Below are 19,028 nucleotides of genomic sequence, written 5' to 3' on the forward strand. Positions count from 1 at the left end.
AATAAAACTGCAGACTAGTTTAATGTTGATCCATAATAGTTATAGTTTAACAGGAATTCATTAATAGCTTATGAACAGTATAATTGCTGCTGCTGCTCATATGTCAGTGTTTATGTGAATGTATTCTAACAAGAAATGCTACAAAATAAAAACTCTCAAATGGTACTTGTGCATCAGATAAATGGGAATAAATGGGGTCACTGGTTTGGGGACCAACAGGGATCAGCAGGTGATCTATTATGGTGGGTTTTCTTCCTGAAGCCAAACTCCAAAAACAAAACAAGTGGAAGTTGTAGTGGAGATGGAGTAGAGAGGAAAGGGCTGCATATAGAAAGTAAGGTGTGAGAGCTTTACAGAGGATTGTGCATTTTAAAATCCATGTTGGAATCTGCCAGTAACCTGCCTCAGTACCACAAGCTCCTGTCAGGCATCCCCACTCTCCAAAATTGGGTACCAAGCCCCAAAAACAACTTGTTACGGCCGATGCCGGTGTGTTGTGGACCCAAAAGCACAGGAGGGAAAACTGAATCAAAGAAAAAATGAGCCGTTACTGTGGCCAATGAAACACATGAAAATAAGTAATAACATGTAACACACACATATATATATATATATATATATATATATATATATATATATATATATATATATATATATACATATGTGTGTGTGTGTGTGTGTGTGTGTGTAAGGAGAAGAGGATGGATGGACATAAACGAAGGGAAAACACAATAAGTTTAAGAATTAAACTCCACATGCTGACGGGGTATAGCTATACCATTTTGGAAACGATTAATAACTGCAGTTACTGAAGACTCCCCCAAATGGCATGTGTGTGAGGGATATTGTAGATATAAGTTACCATGAGCGATAATAGCCACTAAAAGCAGAAATATCATTATATCCACCAGCAGTACAGATTATAAGATTGACAAAGAAAAAAAAAAAAGGTTCACGGGGAAAAGTGCTCATTTACTATCCATCCATCCGTTTTCTTCCACTTATCCAAATTAGGGTCACAGGAGCCTATCCCAGCTGTCATGGGGCAACAGGTGAGGTACACACTGGACAGGTCAGCAGTCTGTCACAGGACTAACACAGAGAGAGAGAGAAGCATTCACACTGATTTTCACTCCTAATTTAGAATCACCATTTCAACTAACAAGCATGTCTGGACTGTGGGAGGAACCCAGAGCACCTGAAGAGAAGAACCACACAGACACAGGGAGCGCATGTGAATCTTCTTCATGTGAGGCAACAGTGGTCACGACTGCACCGCTGTTACATCCCCACATATATGTATATAATGATATATAACTTTTTCACCATCTCCCAGATAGCACAGGACCATCATCCTTCTCAAACTAGACATTTGTGCCAGTTTTCCTTAAGTGTATATGGTAAGTCTGCACACTTTCCACTACACTTTGCAGCTGTGATGGCCGAGTGGTTAAGGCGTTGGACTTGAAATCCAATAGGGTCTCCCTGCGCAGGTTCAAACCCTGCTCACAGCGGCTCAATGATACCATGGGGTTTTTGCAAAATAACAGAGAGACTGGGTGTGCTGGTGATTTTGACCCTCAGTCTTAAAGCAGTTAATTGTCTGCACAGTCTGCAGGTGATAAAGTCTGCGTATGAGGAAGGAGGTGGCAGCTGACACTACAGTTGGAAATCCATACAGCAGAAATTTTTGTGCTGTCAGTTTTATTTAAGCTGTTTAAGTTTCAGATCACATAAAATTACCAGGTTTGGATTAGAAAGCTTAATTTCTTTATGCATGCAAAGAAATTAAGCTTTTTAAGTTAAGCCTTCTTCAGTCTCAGCTGACTGCAGGTTTCTCAACCTTATAAACAGCACATTTGCATAATGACTGAAACGAGCCCACTGAATGAACAATGGGCTGTGAGGTCCGTTGTTTGTGAGGTGACCGAAGAAGTCGCTTGGATGTGTATTGAAACATTTCTGAAAACATTACGTCCAGATTAACAGAATCACATTTTTGGGAAAAGCTTCATTCCTGTGGTTGGTTTCTTGATAATATTGTCCCATACTACCAGCAGTGACAAGGACAGAAGCAAAAATAAAAACAGCCGAAAAACCTTCAGGAGGAAAAGGGAGAGAGCAATGTTCGGTGGCCACCACCAGCAGAAATATTTATATTTTGGGGGGGGTTTCTCGTGTTTTAGCCTAACTATTTGCCTAAAAATCTGTCATCAGTATTATATGAATCATGATAAAACACGCCTACCATGTTTTGGGTGCCTGCAACTGGTCCGTCGGGTTATTGTCTGACCAGAAACACTTCCCTTGTGTTTTTTCCTATTTCCGTTGTCATTTTTCCCATATCCGTTGTGTTTTGTGTGATTTTTCTTATTGTTGGCGTTTTCTTAAATTGCAGTCCATTTGTCCTCTAAGGGCCACCGTAATTTTTTTTATCACCTTTTTCTTACTAGTTTCTTTATTTTCAAATCATCTTGAAAAAAGTAAGTGATTTCCAGGAAATGTTACTTTCAATATACCCTTATAAGTAAGAAAGGATGTGGGTGAATATGCTTGCCGTAATCTTATTCATTTTTACGTATTAATATAATTAATTTGGAAAACTGTCGTAGGGTAGAGGCTGGGTAAAACCTGGACACACGTGGGCAGCCTGTCAGTCGATCACACTTTGAGCCACTCGCCAGCCTTTGGAAAAGATTTTGTGCTCAGTTTAAAATCTCTGCGACTGGGTTAATAATACAAAGCTGTTCATTTAGTTTAAAGCCCATGATGCTTCTTGTGTGAAAGCCTCCGTCCTTATCACAGACACCTTTCAATTACCCCGGCTGGCTCTGAGCCACCTTTCTGTTTGTTTTCATTCAGTGGGAACTCTAATGGCGTTCATGGCTTCCTGCAGCAGATTTTCACTATCACCGTCTATGTGTTTACCTCAGTCCATTTAATTTCTTCTGCAGTTCAGGCCGAATATAAAACTAAGCATCAGAATCATTCAGAATCACAACACTGACTCGCTTCACAAACACAAAATGTCAGAGGACACACTGTATATTTCCATTTAGATGAAAATTTATATAAGATGAAAATGACCTCAAGTCTTTTTCATTGTGTTTTTCAGGATGCAGCAGCACGCCGTCAACCTTCATAAGCCCCATAAAACACTGGGATACTGAAGCATCATCAGCTGAGGATGCAGACAGTTCAAGTAAATGCCGTCCCTCCTCTTACTGCACACAACTTGCTCTACATCCATTATTTCAATGTGGTACATATCTAACATTTGAACTGCAGGCAGTTTATGTGGCTATTTTACAAACACAGATGTTGTATCAGCCTACATTACACTCTCAGCCATGTTAGCAGCATGCTGGCTTCATGGACTGCAGCATAAGCCTGTCGGTCATTAAACAAATGCATTGTTCCAAATTTCTCTTTATGAAATGTTCTGATATTAAAATGTTTGCAGACTTTGTTGGATGGACGAATCATTCCGTTGCCCTGACTTTTTAGCACAAATGCTCATCCAAAGTAGGCCAGTGCAACCATTACCTACAGTCACAGGAATCCCAGTGACTCTTTTCCTGCCAAAAAATAATTTTGTGCCTCAGCAGCCATTACTGTGAGTGCAACAAATATAGTACAGTCAGTATGAATTATAATAATTTAAAGGGACCTAATATGCCCATTGCCACATCTCCATTTCCTTCGTCTCTAATAGAATAGCTTTGAATTAACAATACAAATTAATAATTATTTGTACTTTCTCGCTGGGCCCCTCAGTTCATCTTCTGTCTAAGCTGGTTTTATGTTGATTGGCTGCCCCTCATAACCACAAGATCTGAACAGCAGATAGGAGAGAGTTGAGAGCTGTGTTTCCAGAGATGCCTGTAGAAATATATGCTCTCATGTTGGCATCATGAAGAACCAGGAGTAACATAATGTCTGAATCTCAGTGTGTAGTCTGAAGCCTGAGCTCACAGGGACGTCTGTATGTATGCCGGGTTTATTATTTAAAAACTTTGGCCAATGGGACAATATGTGTGAGACTGCCACTTCAACCTCATCCTCTGCCTACTGGCAAGAATTTAGTTGGTACGATTTTTCATGATGCCAAAACAACAAATAGGTGGAAGTTCCTTTTGCTGGACGAGCTGTGGGGAAATTGCTGCAAACCACACCCACATATTCTGGTTGTTTCGAAAACTTTCTACATTTTGGGAAGATGTTATATCAAAGATAGAACAGACTATAGGCTTTAAATCAAAACAACGGTCCGTCATAACATTTTATTTAGGAGACTTACCCAAAGAATGAACAAGCAATGACAAATATCTCCTGAAGATTCTTACTGCTGCTGCAAAAAAAGCAAGTACTGGTAAGTGGCTCTGTACTGACCCCCTGTTCTGGGCGACTGGTTGAAGGTTGTTGAGGACATTCATAAAATGGAAAAACTTACCTTTTTGTTAAGGTTGCAAGCTAATACTTATACTAGAGCAGGGTGATATGACCAAAAATATTTATCACGATATACATTCGAAAATTTGCGATAACAATATAACTGACGATATAATTGACACTAGACAAAATACTTTACAACTCCTCAACTTTATTAGTGCAAAAAAAAACCCCCAAAAAATCATTGTATTTTCACTTACACAAGCAGCTTTTTTAAGTGCATTAAAGTTATATAAAAAATTAACAGTGCAAATGCAAATTCCTCGCTGACAGTTTAACCAAAAGGCATTTCCAGTGGAAACTGGCCGACATATCCTCAGCATAACCATGTATAATATCCACAAAACTTAAAAAGAGGTTATACACACACAATATGGTAATATTATGTTGAAGCGCAGTACATATCACTCCCCGAGGCTCCTGCCTACGATAGCCGTAATGCTCCGACAATCCATCAAGCGGTGCAACAGATTTTCGGGCGCCGTGTAGCACATAAGATCGTTTCGAGGTCAGTAAACACAACCAGAATTCATACATAAGGCACACGGGATTATAAGGTGCACTGTCGACTTTCAGAAAAATCAAAGGATTGATTTTAAGTGTGCCGTATTTTCCAAAAAACACGGTAATAACGACGGCCCGCTAGCATGCTCTACCAAAAATAGTGCTTTGTTGTGTATCTGACGGATGAAAGCTAAACCAGTTCCCCACCACTGAAGTTGCAGCATTTTTACAAACCAATTCTGGTTCATCCGTTTCATTCAACAATCCGCTTTCGCTCTTCTCATTCTCCGTCGCCGCCATGTGCGTATGTAAACAAAGGCACTGCGCACGCGCGTTTTACCCATATTCTATCGCGATATTTCATTTTCTTATCGTTGCCCAAAATTACACCGGTATTACCGTGAACGGTATGATATAGCCCAGCCCTAACTTATACTACAAGATGGTACAAGTGGTTGAAATCTGTCCAAAATTAGTATGGGTTCCTTTTTTTTCCTGTTTGTGCCTCCTCACTATATACACTTCTGTATGCCTCTCCTAGGGTGCTCATACATCTGTAGACGTGTTGTCAATTCATGAATACAATGTTATGTTTTCACTGCCAGAACAGCTTTGTAGAAAAAGCTGTGATTTTCAGTCGACTGCTTGTTTTGTTGTTGTTGTTGGGCTTTTTTTGTTGTTGTTGTTTTCCCCTTTTTTTGTTCTGAAAAAAAAAGTAAAGCCTTTATTAAAAGCTTAGTCATAAAAAAAATGTGGCCATGTTTAATGTGAGCTTTCAGAAATATAACAATATAAACATGACAGAAGACGTAAAGTACAAACTCTGGCTTTACACAGATGATTGCACAACAATCATTTGCTGACACAAACTCTTTATGTACCTGAATGGTTTAAGTACACCCATGACTTAAGTACATGGAGACACAATGGATGTGTGCACTTCAGATTTAGTCTCTGTTTAGACTTTATTGGAAATGTTAGCATGCTAACAAACTAAACTAAAATGGTAACTAGGTAGCTAAAAAAAAAAATCTTACGCCTGGTAAATATTAGCGTATTTGGCATTAACTGTCCTTTCCATGGACAGATGAAACCAAAGTGGAGATGTTTGAGTTCTGGATTTGGCATGAACCACAAAAACTATATCAGCACAAACAACAAGTGGCGAAGGAGGGATGATTTGGGATACAAGCTGAAAAATAAAAGAATCATTGTGTTGCAATGGCCGAGTCAAAGTCCTCAACCTGACTGAAAGGTTGTCACGGGACCTTAAAAGAGCTGTGCATTAATGAATGTCCAAAAACCTCAATGAACTGATGCAACGCTTTAAAGAAGAGTTGACCAAATCACCTCAACATCGATGTGAGAGACTGATGAAGTCTCAGAAAACAAGTTATTCCCTCAAAAGTTGGTCCTATGAGCTTTTGAATCATAGGGTTTACTTGGCTTAGTTTTAGAGTCCAGTTAAAATGTTTTAATCATGCGGCTGTGCGAGAATGCTGATGATTTTCATGTACAATAAAGCAGGACAGGATTTCTCACTGCGAACACTTTGATCTCGTAAACAGGTACCAGCAGTTTGGAGGTGAAGGAGAATCAGGATGACAAATGCCAGGTGGAGCGTGACCTCCTTAGAAAGTATCACCCATCAACTTTTTGCACAACTTTCCCCAGAAATGGACAAAGAGCTTTGAAGAGGAAGCAGCCGCTGGTGGACGGAAAAGACCAGCTGCTCTACCAAAGCCACTCGACCTGTAAAAGAGCAGCTTGGGGTGCGACTCAGAAGAACGCACTGGTGCACCTGAATGAGCTACGACCAGGCCTGCAGTATGATATCACATCAAAGACTGGCCCGCTGCACGCGCCGGTGTTTTCTGTAGCCGTGGAGGTAAACGGCTTCCACTTCGAGGGCCGAGGACCAACTAAAAAACAGGCCAAGATGAGGGCTGCAGAGCAGGCTCTCCAGTCATTCATTCAGTTCCCAAACGCCTCCCAGGCTCATGCCAGCATGGGGAACTTCACCAGCACACCTGTGGACTTCACAGCAGATAAAGTGGATATTCCCAACGGATTTTTCAAAGAGTTTGAGCCGTCGGTGCTTCGGAACTGTGATCTACTCCACTGCAACGCAGCAAAAAAGGAGGTCTTCTCCAGCATTTACAACCACAGAAGACTTGTTCGTCTAACACTGGACTTGGTGTCCTCTACAAATCCAAAAAGACGAGCAGTCACCACCTCACTGTTAGAGGACCTCAGTCCAGTAGCACTGCTCAATGAGCTGCGACCGGGGCTCAGGTACATGTGCCTGACTGAGAGAGTTCCTGGCAGGCCGATGAAGACTTTTGTTATGGTGGTCAGGTTGGAGGGGCGGGTGTTTGAAGGGTGTGCCCCCAGTAAAAGACTGGCCAAGGCCAAAGCAGCAGCAACTGCCCTACAGTCTCTTTACAACATAAGTCTGGGACCAGAGAGGACCTTCATGGGCCTGCAGGACAGCAGGGCCAAAAATCAGCTACCTCAGGTGAGTATTTTACCTCTACTCTCCTTTTATAAGTGCAGGAATAAAAAAGGAGTTGTATATGGAAAGAAGTGGGGGAATAGTTTCACTCAGGTCATCTGTAATGAGTAAATAAACAAATTTTAATGAGTTGATTTTCGAAAACATGTCCTGCTTACATGGATGAAAAACTGTATTGAGCTTCGAGTCACCTACCTGAGCAGACCCAAAAAGGATCGGGGAGCACGTGGACCCGAGCCCCAGCTAAAAGTCAGTCAGTCATCAATCAGTGGGTGGCTGTGGCTACAATGTAGCTTACCATCACCAGTGTGTGAATGTGTGGGTGACTGGATGTGTAAAGCGCTTTGGGGTCCTTAGGGACTAGTAAAGCGCTATACTTACCATTTACCATTTAAACAGCAATAAAAATGCAAAGAGATGCAAAATGACCAGGTAAAAGTTAAAAAAGACTCCAATAGGCAAACATGAGCACTGTGGCTATCACAATATACATGAATTTACATCTTTCTGTCCCATGCATGACTGCTCATAACCGGTTATGTAGTCTTCTCATTGGAGTTTTTATATAATATTACATATCCCATACATACATACAGCACCTCATATGTGCCCATGATGATATCTGATTTCATTCAGTGTTAAAGGCAATAGATGTTCAGGTGTTGTTGCAAACGCATTGGTCGCATCTCTTTTCCCACCATGTGGCATTGGCTAAGGCCCCCCTAGCCCTTACCTTTATATCACCTGTCATTCCGAATAATAAAATAATGTAAAATGTTGAAAATACAAAGACATCACACTCTCTAAATCTGCCTTTTTCTCACCTTTCCGGTGATCTTTGTTGATTAGACACAAATGCAGATAAAAACTGAAGCAGACTGGCATGAAAATAACTGAATAGTAACTGAAATTATTTTTTAAAGAAAACACAGGATTTTGAAGGTAAAGAGATAAACTGACAAAAACTGGGAGCAAATCAAGATGCAGCATCCAAAGCTGAAAAATGAAGCCAATGCAGATGTGCCCAAAACTGCAGCTCCTCTAGGGAATCCAAAAGGAGAGTCAATCCAATCAGATAACGAGGGCAGAAAAAGGGGGACTGCAAACAAAACACATATACAATAAACAGCAATTTCTCTGTTCTTACGTCTCTGTGTGCAGATTTCTCCAACCCTGATCATAATAACATAAAACCAGTATTGATCTGGTGTTGTTTACAGTTGTGCAACACTTGTTTGTGTCTTTGTTTCACAACAGTACCAAGATGTGACACGTTTCACTTTCCCCATTACAACAAGCAAGAGAAAACACGAGGGAAGTGGAAACACCAGGGTAACAAGGCACAGCTGAAAGTAATTAAGACAGTAACAAAGGAAGTCAACCCAACGGAAAAGCACAAGAGACAAATGACTAACCATGTAATCATGAGGATGAAGACAACAAGAGACGACTGGGGTGGGAAGAAAAACCAAAACACATGAAACCAAATACCAAGTTAGGGCTGTGTGGAAACAGGACCCAAAAGCAGATGATGACGAGTAGTTGACAGTTTGAGCAGAAAAGTGATCCTTTATTAGATGACGGCAGGAGTAAACCAAAGTAAACTGACAAAACACTAAGAAACAAAACACTAAACGGTACTGAGACCAAAACCTAAACTATGACTGTGATGGAAAATAACCAGCAAATACTATGACTAAGACTAATGATGAATAACAGATGAAAACCATAACTAAGACCGAGGTCAAAATAAACAGAACCAGGCTAGAACTAGGGCAGAATAAACAGACGACCCGACAATGGCATGAAGAAAACAAAAGGCTTAAATACAGACATGAGGTGATCAGGGGAAGTGGAAACATATGGGGAAACAGCTGACAGCCATAAACCTAATGACAGGACCAGGAGAGAAAAGCTAAATACAATTAACAGAGAACACATGACATTGTCAGAATAAAACGGGAAATACTAAAACTAAACATGACAACACAACTTAACAGACCTAATACGTGATGAATAAATACCAAACCCCAAAACATAGAAAACCCAGGAACAATAACCAATAACTGCCTAAACTAAAGGCAAAATAGGAAATAACACAAAAACTAATAACATATCAAAAAATACAAAGAAAACTCAGAGTGCTGGGTCGGAGACCCAGCCTGTGACACAAGGCACAAAACCCGAATCCTTAAAACATAAAGTCCTGTTAAAATCACTAAACATAACTTCTAAACTGAGATCCTGAATGAGGAAAACCACAGTGACAGAAACACACATGACATGAAAAAGGAAAACATCACATCAAAGATGGAGTTAGAAGATGGTCAGAGACAACAAAGCTGTCCCCCAGATGTTTGTTCTGTGCCCACCATTTTTATATTGAGGTGACTAAACGTTAACAAACTGCAACATCGTTCTCCTCTTACATCCTGTGGGTCCTCACTTTGAAACTGTCAGCTTCAAGTCGTGACACTGAATTTCTCCCTCTTCTCTTTAGCATTTGCCATTGTTCGAAGCAGTCTGGATAAATGGGTGTGAGGTGCACCGTATGCTACCAAATGGAGTGTGCTGCACATCAGCATGGCCATCATGTCCTGAGGCCTGAGAGCTGGATGGTGTCCTGCACACTCCTCTGCAGCATCTAAACAGCTTCATTATGTCTCAGAGCCGCGGAGAATTGTCCCCGACGTCTTTTACTGTCGTGCTGCCGTGTTTTATGAATACAAGGCGACTCATCTCCTCGGATCGACTCCGGGGAGATGAAGGGAGTGACTGGGCATAAACCCTTTTACACAGTTGTTGAAATATGCAAATGATAATGGAGAAAGACAGACATGTACATACTTCATTGAAGCCTGAGGGAGGTTTGATGAGAGGATCCACTGACGGGTGGGTGCAATGGCAACATTTTGGGTGAAAAAGGGGATTCAGATGCTTTGATTTTGAACAAAAAGCACTTTTACATGGCTGTATGCTGATACACCAATAAGTGAACAATTTGCCAAATCCTCCTCCTCCTCCTCCTCTTTGTGTGGAATTTTTATTTCCCATCATTTAGCATCAGCCCTCCCTCCTTCGCTTCAATATGAGCTGTCTGTCAGACGGCGTGACGCATTAATGAACATTATTACAGCACATTAGGGATGAAGGAGGAGCGGCAGCGGAGCAAGGAGATAGAGGTGGAGCAGGAAGGCGGTGTGAAGAGCATAATAATCCAACAGATAATTGTTTAACACACTCATTACACACGACCTTGTGCCGCTGTCATCCAGAAAATGTTGAGCTTGAGAGTTTCACTCAAAATAAGCTCGCTCAGACCACAGAATAGTTTGAACCTTTAAAAGGTGGTCGTTGAGAACATGCTGGGTTAGCATTACTGGAAGTTTATATGGTTAGAAATATAAAAAAGACATTAAAGTGTGACACTTTCTTTTTAAAGGGGGCCTGTTCTTCTCCTTTCCAGTTCCCCAATACTTCTCCTTAGTTTCTAATAGCATAGCTTAGCATGATCCACTGGCTTTGATTCAGCAGCTCAGTTCATCCTCTTATCGTTGCTCTGACTGATCTGAGGAGTGTGGGTCATTATCAGCAGAGCTTTCACTTGACTTTATCAGACTGCTGTTTTCTTTCAGTTTATTGTTGCTTGATTGTCCATTAAAAGATTTTATTTAAAGGTTTATTCTCTGAGCTCTGAACGTCATCGTGAGCTTCAGCCAGATCTGATCCAATAAATATAGATTTTTTTGTTTGTTTTGAAAAAGCAGAGAAATTTACACAAGTTAGGTTTTTTTTTTTTTTTTTAGCTAACTGGTTATTTACTATTCCTACTGTGGGATGAATAAAGTATTCTCATTCTGATAAATTCCATAATAAAGTACACAAATCGGATCTTCAAATGTAAATCTTGCAACAGAAAAAATATTATTCTGAGTGTAAGTAACAAACTGTTTCCTAGTGATATTTCTAAAAACTCCACCTTTGGTAAAATCCAACATTCAAATCTTCCCACAACAGACTAGAATAAATATTTTAAAGTCCAGACAGTCAGTGGAAGTATAGTTTACCTCCAATCACATCTGAATTTACCATAATATGAATTATTAGCAGTTACTTCAAGGCTCAATTCAGACAGTCAAATATTTAATCTGCTGTCCCCAAACTGAGGGAACAGACTGATGTGCTGGGCAGTCTCTTATCCTGCAAATATTCAGCAGACGGTAAATAGAAGGACATTGAGCAGGGCTGCTGTTTAGTTTAAACCTCCTGTTGTTTTGATGCTGTTCCTTTACCTTACTGTAACCTCCAGGTGCCTCTCAAAAGAGTGACAGGCCTGAAATATCAAACAATAAGAGATATTTTGGGATTGTGACACCTCTTCCTTCGAAAACTGGGGGAGTTAATTGATAGAAAACTCTCGGCCATCGCTGACAAACTGTCGGATTTTCAGACGAGCTCATGCGCTCGTAGTGTTGGGGAATATGGCATTAACACAAGTTTACCCAGCCAACTTTTCAGACAAAGTGAAGGAGCATTAAAAACTGTTAATATCTGTGGGTATTTGATGAATAGAACAAGTTTTATCAACAAAAATGGTAAAAATACTGCAAAAATGTATGAATCACAAATCATTTATTCATTATATATAAAATAAAAAATACAGTTTTAACAGTCCCATAGTTATTTGATCATCTGCGCAACACTTCATCAGCTAAAGGTACTTTTTGTATTTACAAGCAAAACTAAACTAAAACTTTCGCCACTAGAGGGCAGAGTTTTCCCTTGAGTGTTTTACTGTAGCTGTTCATTGACATAATGAATCACAGCATGCAAAGTTATCCATTGCTGTGTGTGCTCTCTGGCTGGTGTATCCTTTCTTGTCATGCTGGGATGAGGACAGTTTGACTGTGTTTGCACAGATGTGGAGAACAGCTGCCTGAACAAACACATTTATTTGCTTTGTGCTACAGTTAGCGAGTTGTCACAATCTGGCCAATAGCCAGTGATAAAGAGGAAAGACAAGCTAGGTAGACCACTTTATGTCACTAAAAGATAAAAAAAAAAGGGTTTTAGTGCTTCCGTTGTAACAGTGTATTACATGGTTACGTTCCTAAAGCTTAAAACAAAGACTAACAGGCAACAGTATCCTCTGAATAATGAAGCATCTCGTGATCTTCAACAAAAACACACTTTCAGTTTGTATCCTCTGTTTTCTTCTTCTGTAGTTCTTTGCAGAGTCAATCTTCCACTTGGTGAGAGAGAAATACACAGCGCTCGCAGACAGCTGTTCCTCTACCTCGCACGCCCGACACAAGGTGCTGGCAGGGATCGTGATGACCAGAGGTGAGTGCTGGCGGTATGATGGTCAAAAAGTATGACCGAATTCGACCATGAAGAAGAGGTCAGAGGTCCAAAGTAACGTGATCACATATCATTCCTGACATGCTGATCTGTTATCAGTAGAAAATGTTTTTGTAAAGCAATTCATTGAACTTTGGTATTTAGCCCAGTGAACAGCAGCATCATGTAATCTTTGTTGTCATTCATCACACTAGCGTGCTTTCTTCATCAGGTATCTTTGAAAAGAAAAGAGGCATGCACCCATAGGGCATCCTGTGTAGGCTTTGTTTTTCATTATCTGAAGGAGTCATACATCATCTACATTCGTACTTTACACACTCCCACTTAAGCCACAAAAAAGCACTTTGGGCTTTGCTCTTTTCTCTAATTTGTGCCTCGTCGTCTCCTCCATCCTCCAGCCTGAAATTAGTCTCTCTAAATTTAAAAGAACAAATTACAAGTCCAGAGTTATTCCTAAATTGTTCTTTATAACTGCTTCACATCTCCTCCTTAATTATTAAAGATCGTTAATTATTATAATATCTGATTTTATTTTACTTCTCTTCCACTTTTTAATTTTCTCTATCTCTTGCTTTTAAGCCCCGTCTGATGCCATTTCACCTTTATCCTTGTAAACATTTTATTTCTGTTTATTAGATTATAATTCGGTGATGGACTTCATACAAAGTGGTGTAGAATTAAGTGGGAGGGGTGTGTGTGTAGGTTATGTTGCTTTGCTGATGCTGTTGATGCTGATCAGCGACAGTCTGGTGCAAATATCTGAGACAGGGTGGGATTGTTAATGCAGAGACTATAGGAGCTTCACATCTATGACCTTAGGAGCTGTGATCTGACATGGCGAACACCCAGTGAGTTTAAAATATTGCTCTTTATTTCACAGAAATCCTGCATCATAGTGACACAGTTATCAGTCAGTCCTGGTTCTGTTCTCTGGCTCGCTTCATGTTATCGTTTCACTCGGCTTTTTGTCGTCTGAAATTTGACGCAGACGCAGCAGCGTCCGATCTTCTAACAGGATGTTTTGCCACTTGTCTGGGCTCATCATTTAAAGCAATCAAAGAGTCGCCCCGGATCAGAGGCGAGACAGCCCTGTGAATGTTTGATGAGGTCGGATAGAAGCACAACAGCCCCTCTTGGAGACGACGGAGTGATTGTTCCGTCATACACTTTTCATTAGCCCGTCTCAGCCTGTTAACGCTCCGGTTATGACCCGACACAGGCGGAGGGGAGGAAAAGAGGAAATGCCTCATTTTCCTGTTCCCTGAGTGAAATAAGATGGCCCGTTTCAGCGGCAGCATGCCAGAAGTCTCCTTCCATTAGAGCCAATCACAATCATCCTGCCTGTCAATTCCCACATGCTTCATTTCTCTCCCTCCAGGACTCGATCTTCGATCAGCACAGGTTGTGTCTCTGGCCACAGGGACGAAGTGCTTGGACTTGGGTGGTGTGAGCGACTGTGGCTGTACGCTCACCGACTGCCACGCTGAAGTCGTGAGTCGACGGGCGCTGGTTCGATTCCTGTACAGTCAGCTGGAGCTGCTCCTCTGGTATGATTAGCAGTCTCTGATTTTCTTTGTGGCCTTAAAGTGGTTGGTCAAATATCAGCGTTGGAGGGTTGGCTGAGTTAAATATGGCATTATAAATAAATCTCATCGTTCACAGATCTGAAGTGGAAATGACACCTATTCTGAAAACTTTGGATAGATTTTCTTATTAAGTATTTTTATTCATTTTCCAATAAAATGTTCATGTTTTTGATAGATGAGGCTTAACATTGTGTCCAGTTTTATGTGGATTTTGTCTTTTTGCACAGTTTTCTAAGACCTGGATTAAACCTAGTGCTGAACTAAGGCTTTAGTTTATAGGACGAGGGTTAATCCATATTACCTGGTGAATTAAACTACTGTGTGTCTGTCTCTGCCCACATCTGTGTCTTCGATGTGGGCTTGAGGTCAAAATACACAGGCCCTCTGATTACTGGTCATTTTTAAAAATGTATTTTGTTCAGTTTTGGGTGATATTTGCTATTAAACCTAGTTTAGCCTCTTTTTGTGTTACATTCGTGTTCATTTGCATTAGAAATGTTAAAAAATATTACTTTGTGTAAGTTTCTAGCTGTATTTTTCCATTAGAAATGTACATTTTTAAGTTTTTTCATTATTTATGTGTGCTGCTGTGTTATTTCACAAAAAAAAGATGAAATTGTTTTCGTCCTTTTTGCTCCTTGTTGTAAAATAGTGTTTTTGTTTTGTTGTTTTTCCTGTCTGATCGTTTCCTCTCTGAAGCAAGCCAGTGGACAGCGAGAATCAGTCGATCTTTATACCAAATAAAAACTGCGGTGATGGCTTCCGGCTGCGGGAGGGCGTCCACTTCCACATGTACGTCAGCTCGTCGCCGTGTGGAGACGCTCGACTCAACTGCCCCTACGAGACCACAGCTGCATGTGAGAGGAACACATTTAGATTGTTTAAGTAAAGCCTCTGCGCATCATTTGCAAAGCTTCTGACCACATCTTCTAAATACTCCCACGTTACACCTCTGCTGATCCAGTTGCACTGGCTCCCCATAAAATTCAGATTCCACTTCAAGATTTTGACTTTGAGATTCAGGGCTCTGCATAGACAAGCACCAACCTATGTCAGAGATCTTTTACATCAGTACATCCCCAGCAGGTCCCTGAGGTCGTGTGATCAGGGCTTCCTGGTCGTCCAACATACAAGGCTGAACTCAAAAGGCGATAGAGCGTTTGTAGCTGTGGCCCCCAGACTCTGGAACTCCCTTCCTTTAAGCCTGAGATCTGTGGACTCATTGGTTTCATTTAAAAAACAGCTAAAAACCATCTTTTTAAACTTGCTTTTGGTTGATTTCTGTTTTTCTGTTTTAGTTTTTCTGTGAAGCACTTTGTGATTTCTGTCTTGAAAGGTGCTATACAAATAAAATTGTACTTACTTAAGATTTTTATTATCGTTTTGATCCTACAGGAGCCCATTAAAGGTCCATTAAATCAATTTAAAAAGTGGAAAAACATGTGAAAATCATCTGGATGCTGATTCTGTTGCGTTATCAGATCTAAAGCATCCAGATCCGGGCTTCAGGAGACAGGAATGATGAACAAAAACTAGAAGAAAACTAAAAACACTTCAAAAGTCTCAAGCATAAAAGATCAAGGCTGAAAAACAACAGCACAGGGAAAATACAGGGAGTGGATAATTAGGAATAAATGCCATATGAACCAGAACTGCAGGCTGAAATGACAGCTGAACGAGCCCAGGTACACAAACAGATCATGTTAACAGGTGGGAACAAACAGCAAAGATCAAACGAGAAAGGTGGAAGCAGTGCGAGCAGGGCGCACAATCAAACAGGGAAACAGGATGTTATGGTCCTAATCAGCTTACCCAGCATTTCCAAGTTTTGTTTTTCTAATTTCCTTTGAGATGCTTGATTTACTTCGCACTTATATTGCTGAGTATTTTGTCCTATTTAGCATACTTAGTTCTGATCCTGATTGCTAGTTGCTTATCTTTTGTGCCAAGTCTCTTACGTTAAATTCTTGTGTCGGTGCTTTCCCGGTTTAGTTTTGCTTCCTGTGTCTCATCTTCTCTGATTCAGTTCAGCTGTGTGTTGTTTTCCCAGCTCTCTCCACTCTACTGTCCCTGTCTCCCCTTGTCCTTTCTCAGTTCTCCCTGCCCTGGTCTTTCCCTGCCCCCATGGTTTAGCACTAGTGTGTTTTCCAGGTTTTTGTTTTCCTATTTTGTTCTTAATGTTCCACCTTTGTGCAACCAGCCTCCAGCCCACAATAAACAGCTCGCCCTCCTTTAATCCTCCCTGCCTTTGTGTCCTGCATGTGGGACAAGCTCATGACACAGGAAGTAAAAACTGCGTGATGTGAAACTAACGATTGTAAATGTTTTTCTTTAGCAGAGATGATGCTTCTGTAAAATACTTTCTTCTTGTGTCAGATCCCAGCAGGAGATTTCGCTGCCACCTCAGGGTGAAGGTAAAGGGAGGTGAGGGGACGCTGCCCATCACGGCACGGAGAGCCAATCAGAAATGGGATGGCTTATCGCCGAGTAAACCTCTCGTTACCATGTCATGTACAGACAAACTGGCAAAGTGAGTTATATTAAAGGCTCAGTGTAGTTTATTCATTATGTTTCTTTACTGCTGTGCTTTCACTTGTGTCACCAACACAGTGGTGTGGTTACCTCTGCAGGTGGAGCGTCGTGGGCCTCCAAGGGGCTCTCCTGTCTCACCTGGTGGAGCCGGTTTACCTCCAGAGCCTAACAGTGGGCACGCTCAGCCACACGGGTCACCTGGGTAGAGCTATGGCACGCCGCCTCGCGCCCATCAAACACCTCCCCTTCCCCTACAGACGACAGCAGCTGCTGCTCGGCTGTAAGTTTAAATGATGATGATGATGAATGAGCCAGAAACCACAGCTCAGGTCTTGTGACACTTAGGGGAGGTCCTGAAGCTGTGCAGAAGTGGGTTCTTAATAGCACTAAATATGCTACGAAAAGTACAAAAGCAAAAGCCGAGTAGTTACCGTGAGCAATAAGAGGCACTAAAATCTGAAATGCCATCACCAATCAAAGGTTGTCATATTAAGAAAAACACAGGTTAGCAGGGTCTTGTGATGCTCATTCACTCTTCAGTATTTTCATTTTTTGACTCTAGGGTAGCTTGGCATGATTCACAGGTCAAAATAATCCTTATTTGTCTGGGCTTCAGTCCAGTCGGATGTTTAATGGGAACCACAGGTTCATGTCTGAGATGATCATATTAGGGATTTCACCTCTGCTGACATCATAATATTTGAAATATGAATTTGAAATCTTTAGGGAAATTGTTCTTGGTTTAAACTGAACGTGTAGCATCCATCCATTTACTTCCACTTATCCAAAATTTGAACGTATGGAGTAAATTTCATTTGACCAGATGCCATTAAATGTAACATTTTATATTGTACTTATGTAACAAACAAGTCTTGGCCTGATGTTTTAGAGATGTCTGAAGCCTGTTGTCAGAAATGTAAGAACCAGCCTGTCTACTCAACAATCAAGAGGAACACAGCCTGAAATGATCCTGAAATAAACTCTGTGCACCTCAATCAGAGGGAGCAGATTAAAATTAAATATGCAAATCAAGATATTTGCGATTCCAGCAACAAAAGAAAATCCATTTGAGCAGAAGCTTTGTTTGTATGATATGCATAATCATATTGGAAGCGAGATTATTAGGTCCAGGTTGGACAGTGGGTGCATCAAATTTACAAAAAATCAGTGTTTTCAGGAGGAAACTTCTACAGGTATTTGTTTCCATGTTTGCCACGCAGGTTTGAGCAGCAGGGACGCCCGGCCAGCAGGGAAGCCTCCCAACGTCAGCGTGAACTGGAGCTGCGGTGATGGAGGCTGGGAGGAAATCAGCACCTCCACAGGGAGGAGGAAGGACTCAGGGACGCCATCGCGGCTCTGCAGGCGCTCGCTGTTTGCCCGCTGGCTGAGGCTGCAGCAGCAGGTGAGACAATCGCAGAGCTGAACCAGTGAAATGTTACACAGCTTCAAACAAGGAGACACCCCAGTCGGTCAGACGAGCTCAGCGCTCATGAAGAATTAGGGTTTGATCACATGGATCTATAAACCTGCATTTTTTCTAATGACCAGCAGGGGGTGGCACCTCTGGTTCTTATTCTATAGAGGTCTGTGGGAAAATTACCCACTTCACACTTGACTTGTGTATTCAGTAAACATGTTCATGATGGGATCGTGGTATTAAATGGTAGCTCCAGGTCTTATTTAATGTAATAAGATGCTCATTTTGTAAATTGTGCTCATTATTAGTATTCAGATGGATGATAAAGCTCAGTATGCTTTAGGGGTGCTGTTTTATTCTGTTAAACTTAAAACTAAAGACTGGGACCATAAACTCTGAGGTATTTCTTCTATACAGCCCCCTGCTGACCATTCAAAAGAACGCAGGTTAAAATGCTTTTTTATATAAGTGAAATAGGGGGAGCTACAATGTGCTGCAGATGCCCTTCTTTAAAAACTGTCTGTAAATGATTATTGAAGCAGCACTGACTTATTCACATCATCACATGACATGAAATGATTATAAATACTAAAAGCGTGCTGGTAAATTAAAGCACAAGTCACAGAAGCATGAATTTCTTAAGCTGAAATCATCTGAGCTC

General features: G+C 41.1%; 1 protein-coding gene and 1 non-coding gene across 2 annotated transcripts in view; both read left to right on the top strand.

The window, feature by feature from the left end:
- The window catches only part of LOC147307848 (inactive double-stranded RNA-specific editase B2-like), a 37,428-nt gene that overhangs the window by 14,802 nt on the left and 3,598 nt on the right, over nucleotides 1–19,028 (top strand). Inside the window, exons 2-9 of the mRNA XM_086272815.1 lie at nucleotides 3,116–3,202; nucleotides 6,525–7,474; nucleotides 12,697–12,814; nucleotides 14,211–14,379; nucleotides 15,118–15,275; nucleotides 16,795–16,948; nucleotides 17,049–17,230; nucleotides 18,171–18,352. Of these exons, the coding sequence (XP_086128941.1) occupies nucleotides 3,116–3,202; nucleotides 6,525–7,474; nucleotides 12,697–12,814; nucleotides 14,211–14,379; nucleotides 15,118–15,275; nucleotides 16,795–16,948; nucleotides 17,049–17,230; nucleotides 18,171–18,352 (2,000 nt within the window). The remainder of the gene's footprint in view (nucleotides 1–3,115; nucleotides 3,203–6,524; nucleotides 7,475–12,696; nucleotides 12,815–14,210; nucleotides 14,380–15,117; nucleotides 15,276–16,794; nucleotides 16,949–17,048; nucleotides 17,231–18,170; nucleotides 18,353–19,028) is intronic.
- On the top strand, nucleotides 1,433–1,514 carry trnas-uga (transfer RNA serine (anticodon UGA)). The gene has a single exon. It is a non-coding gene; the product is annotated as a tRNA-Ser (tRNA).

This window comes from Aulonocara sp. 'chitande type north' Nkhata Bay, linkage group LG18, assembly GCF_057382095.1.
Source record: "Aulonocara sp. 'chitande type north' Nkhata Bay isolate Kocher_YH1m ecotype deep benthic linkage group LG18, A_spYH_male_GT1.1, whole genome shotgun sequence".
NCBI lineage: Eukaryota > Metazoa > Chordata > Actinopteri > Cichliformes > Cichlidae > Aulonocara > Aulonocara sp. 'chitande type north' Nkhata Bay.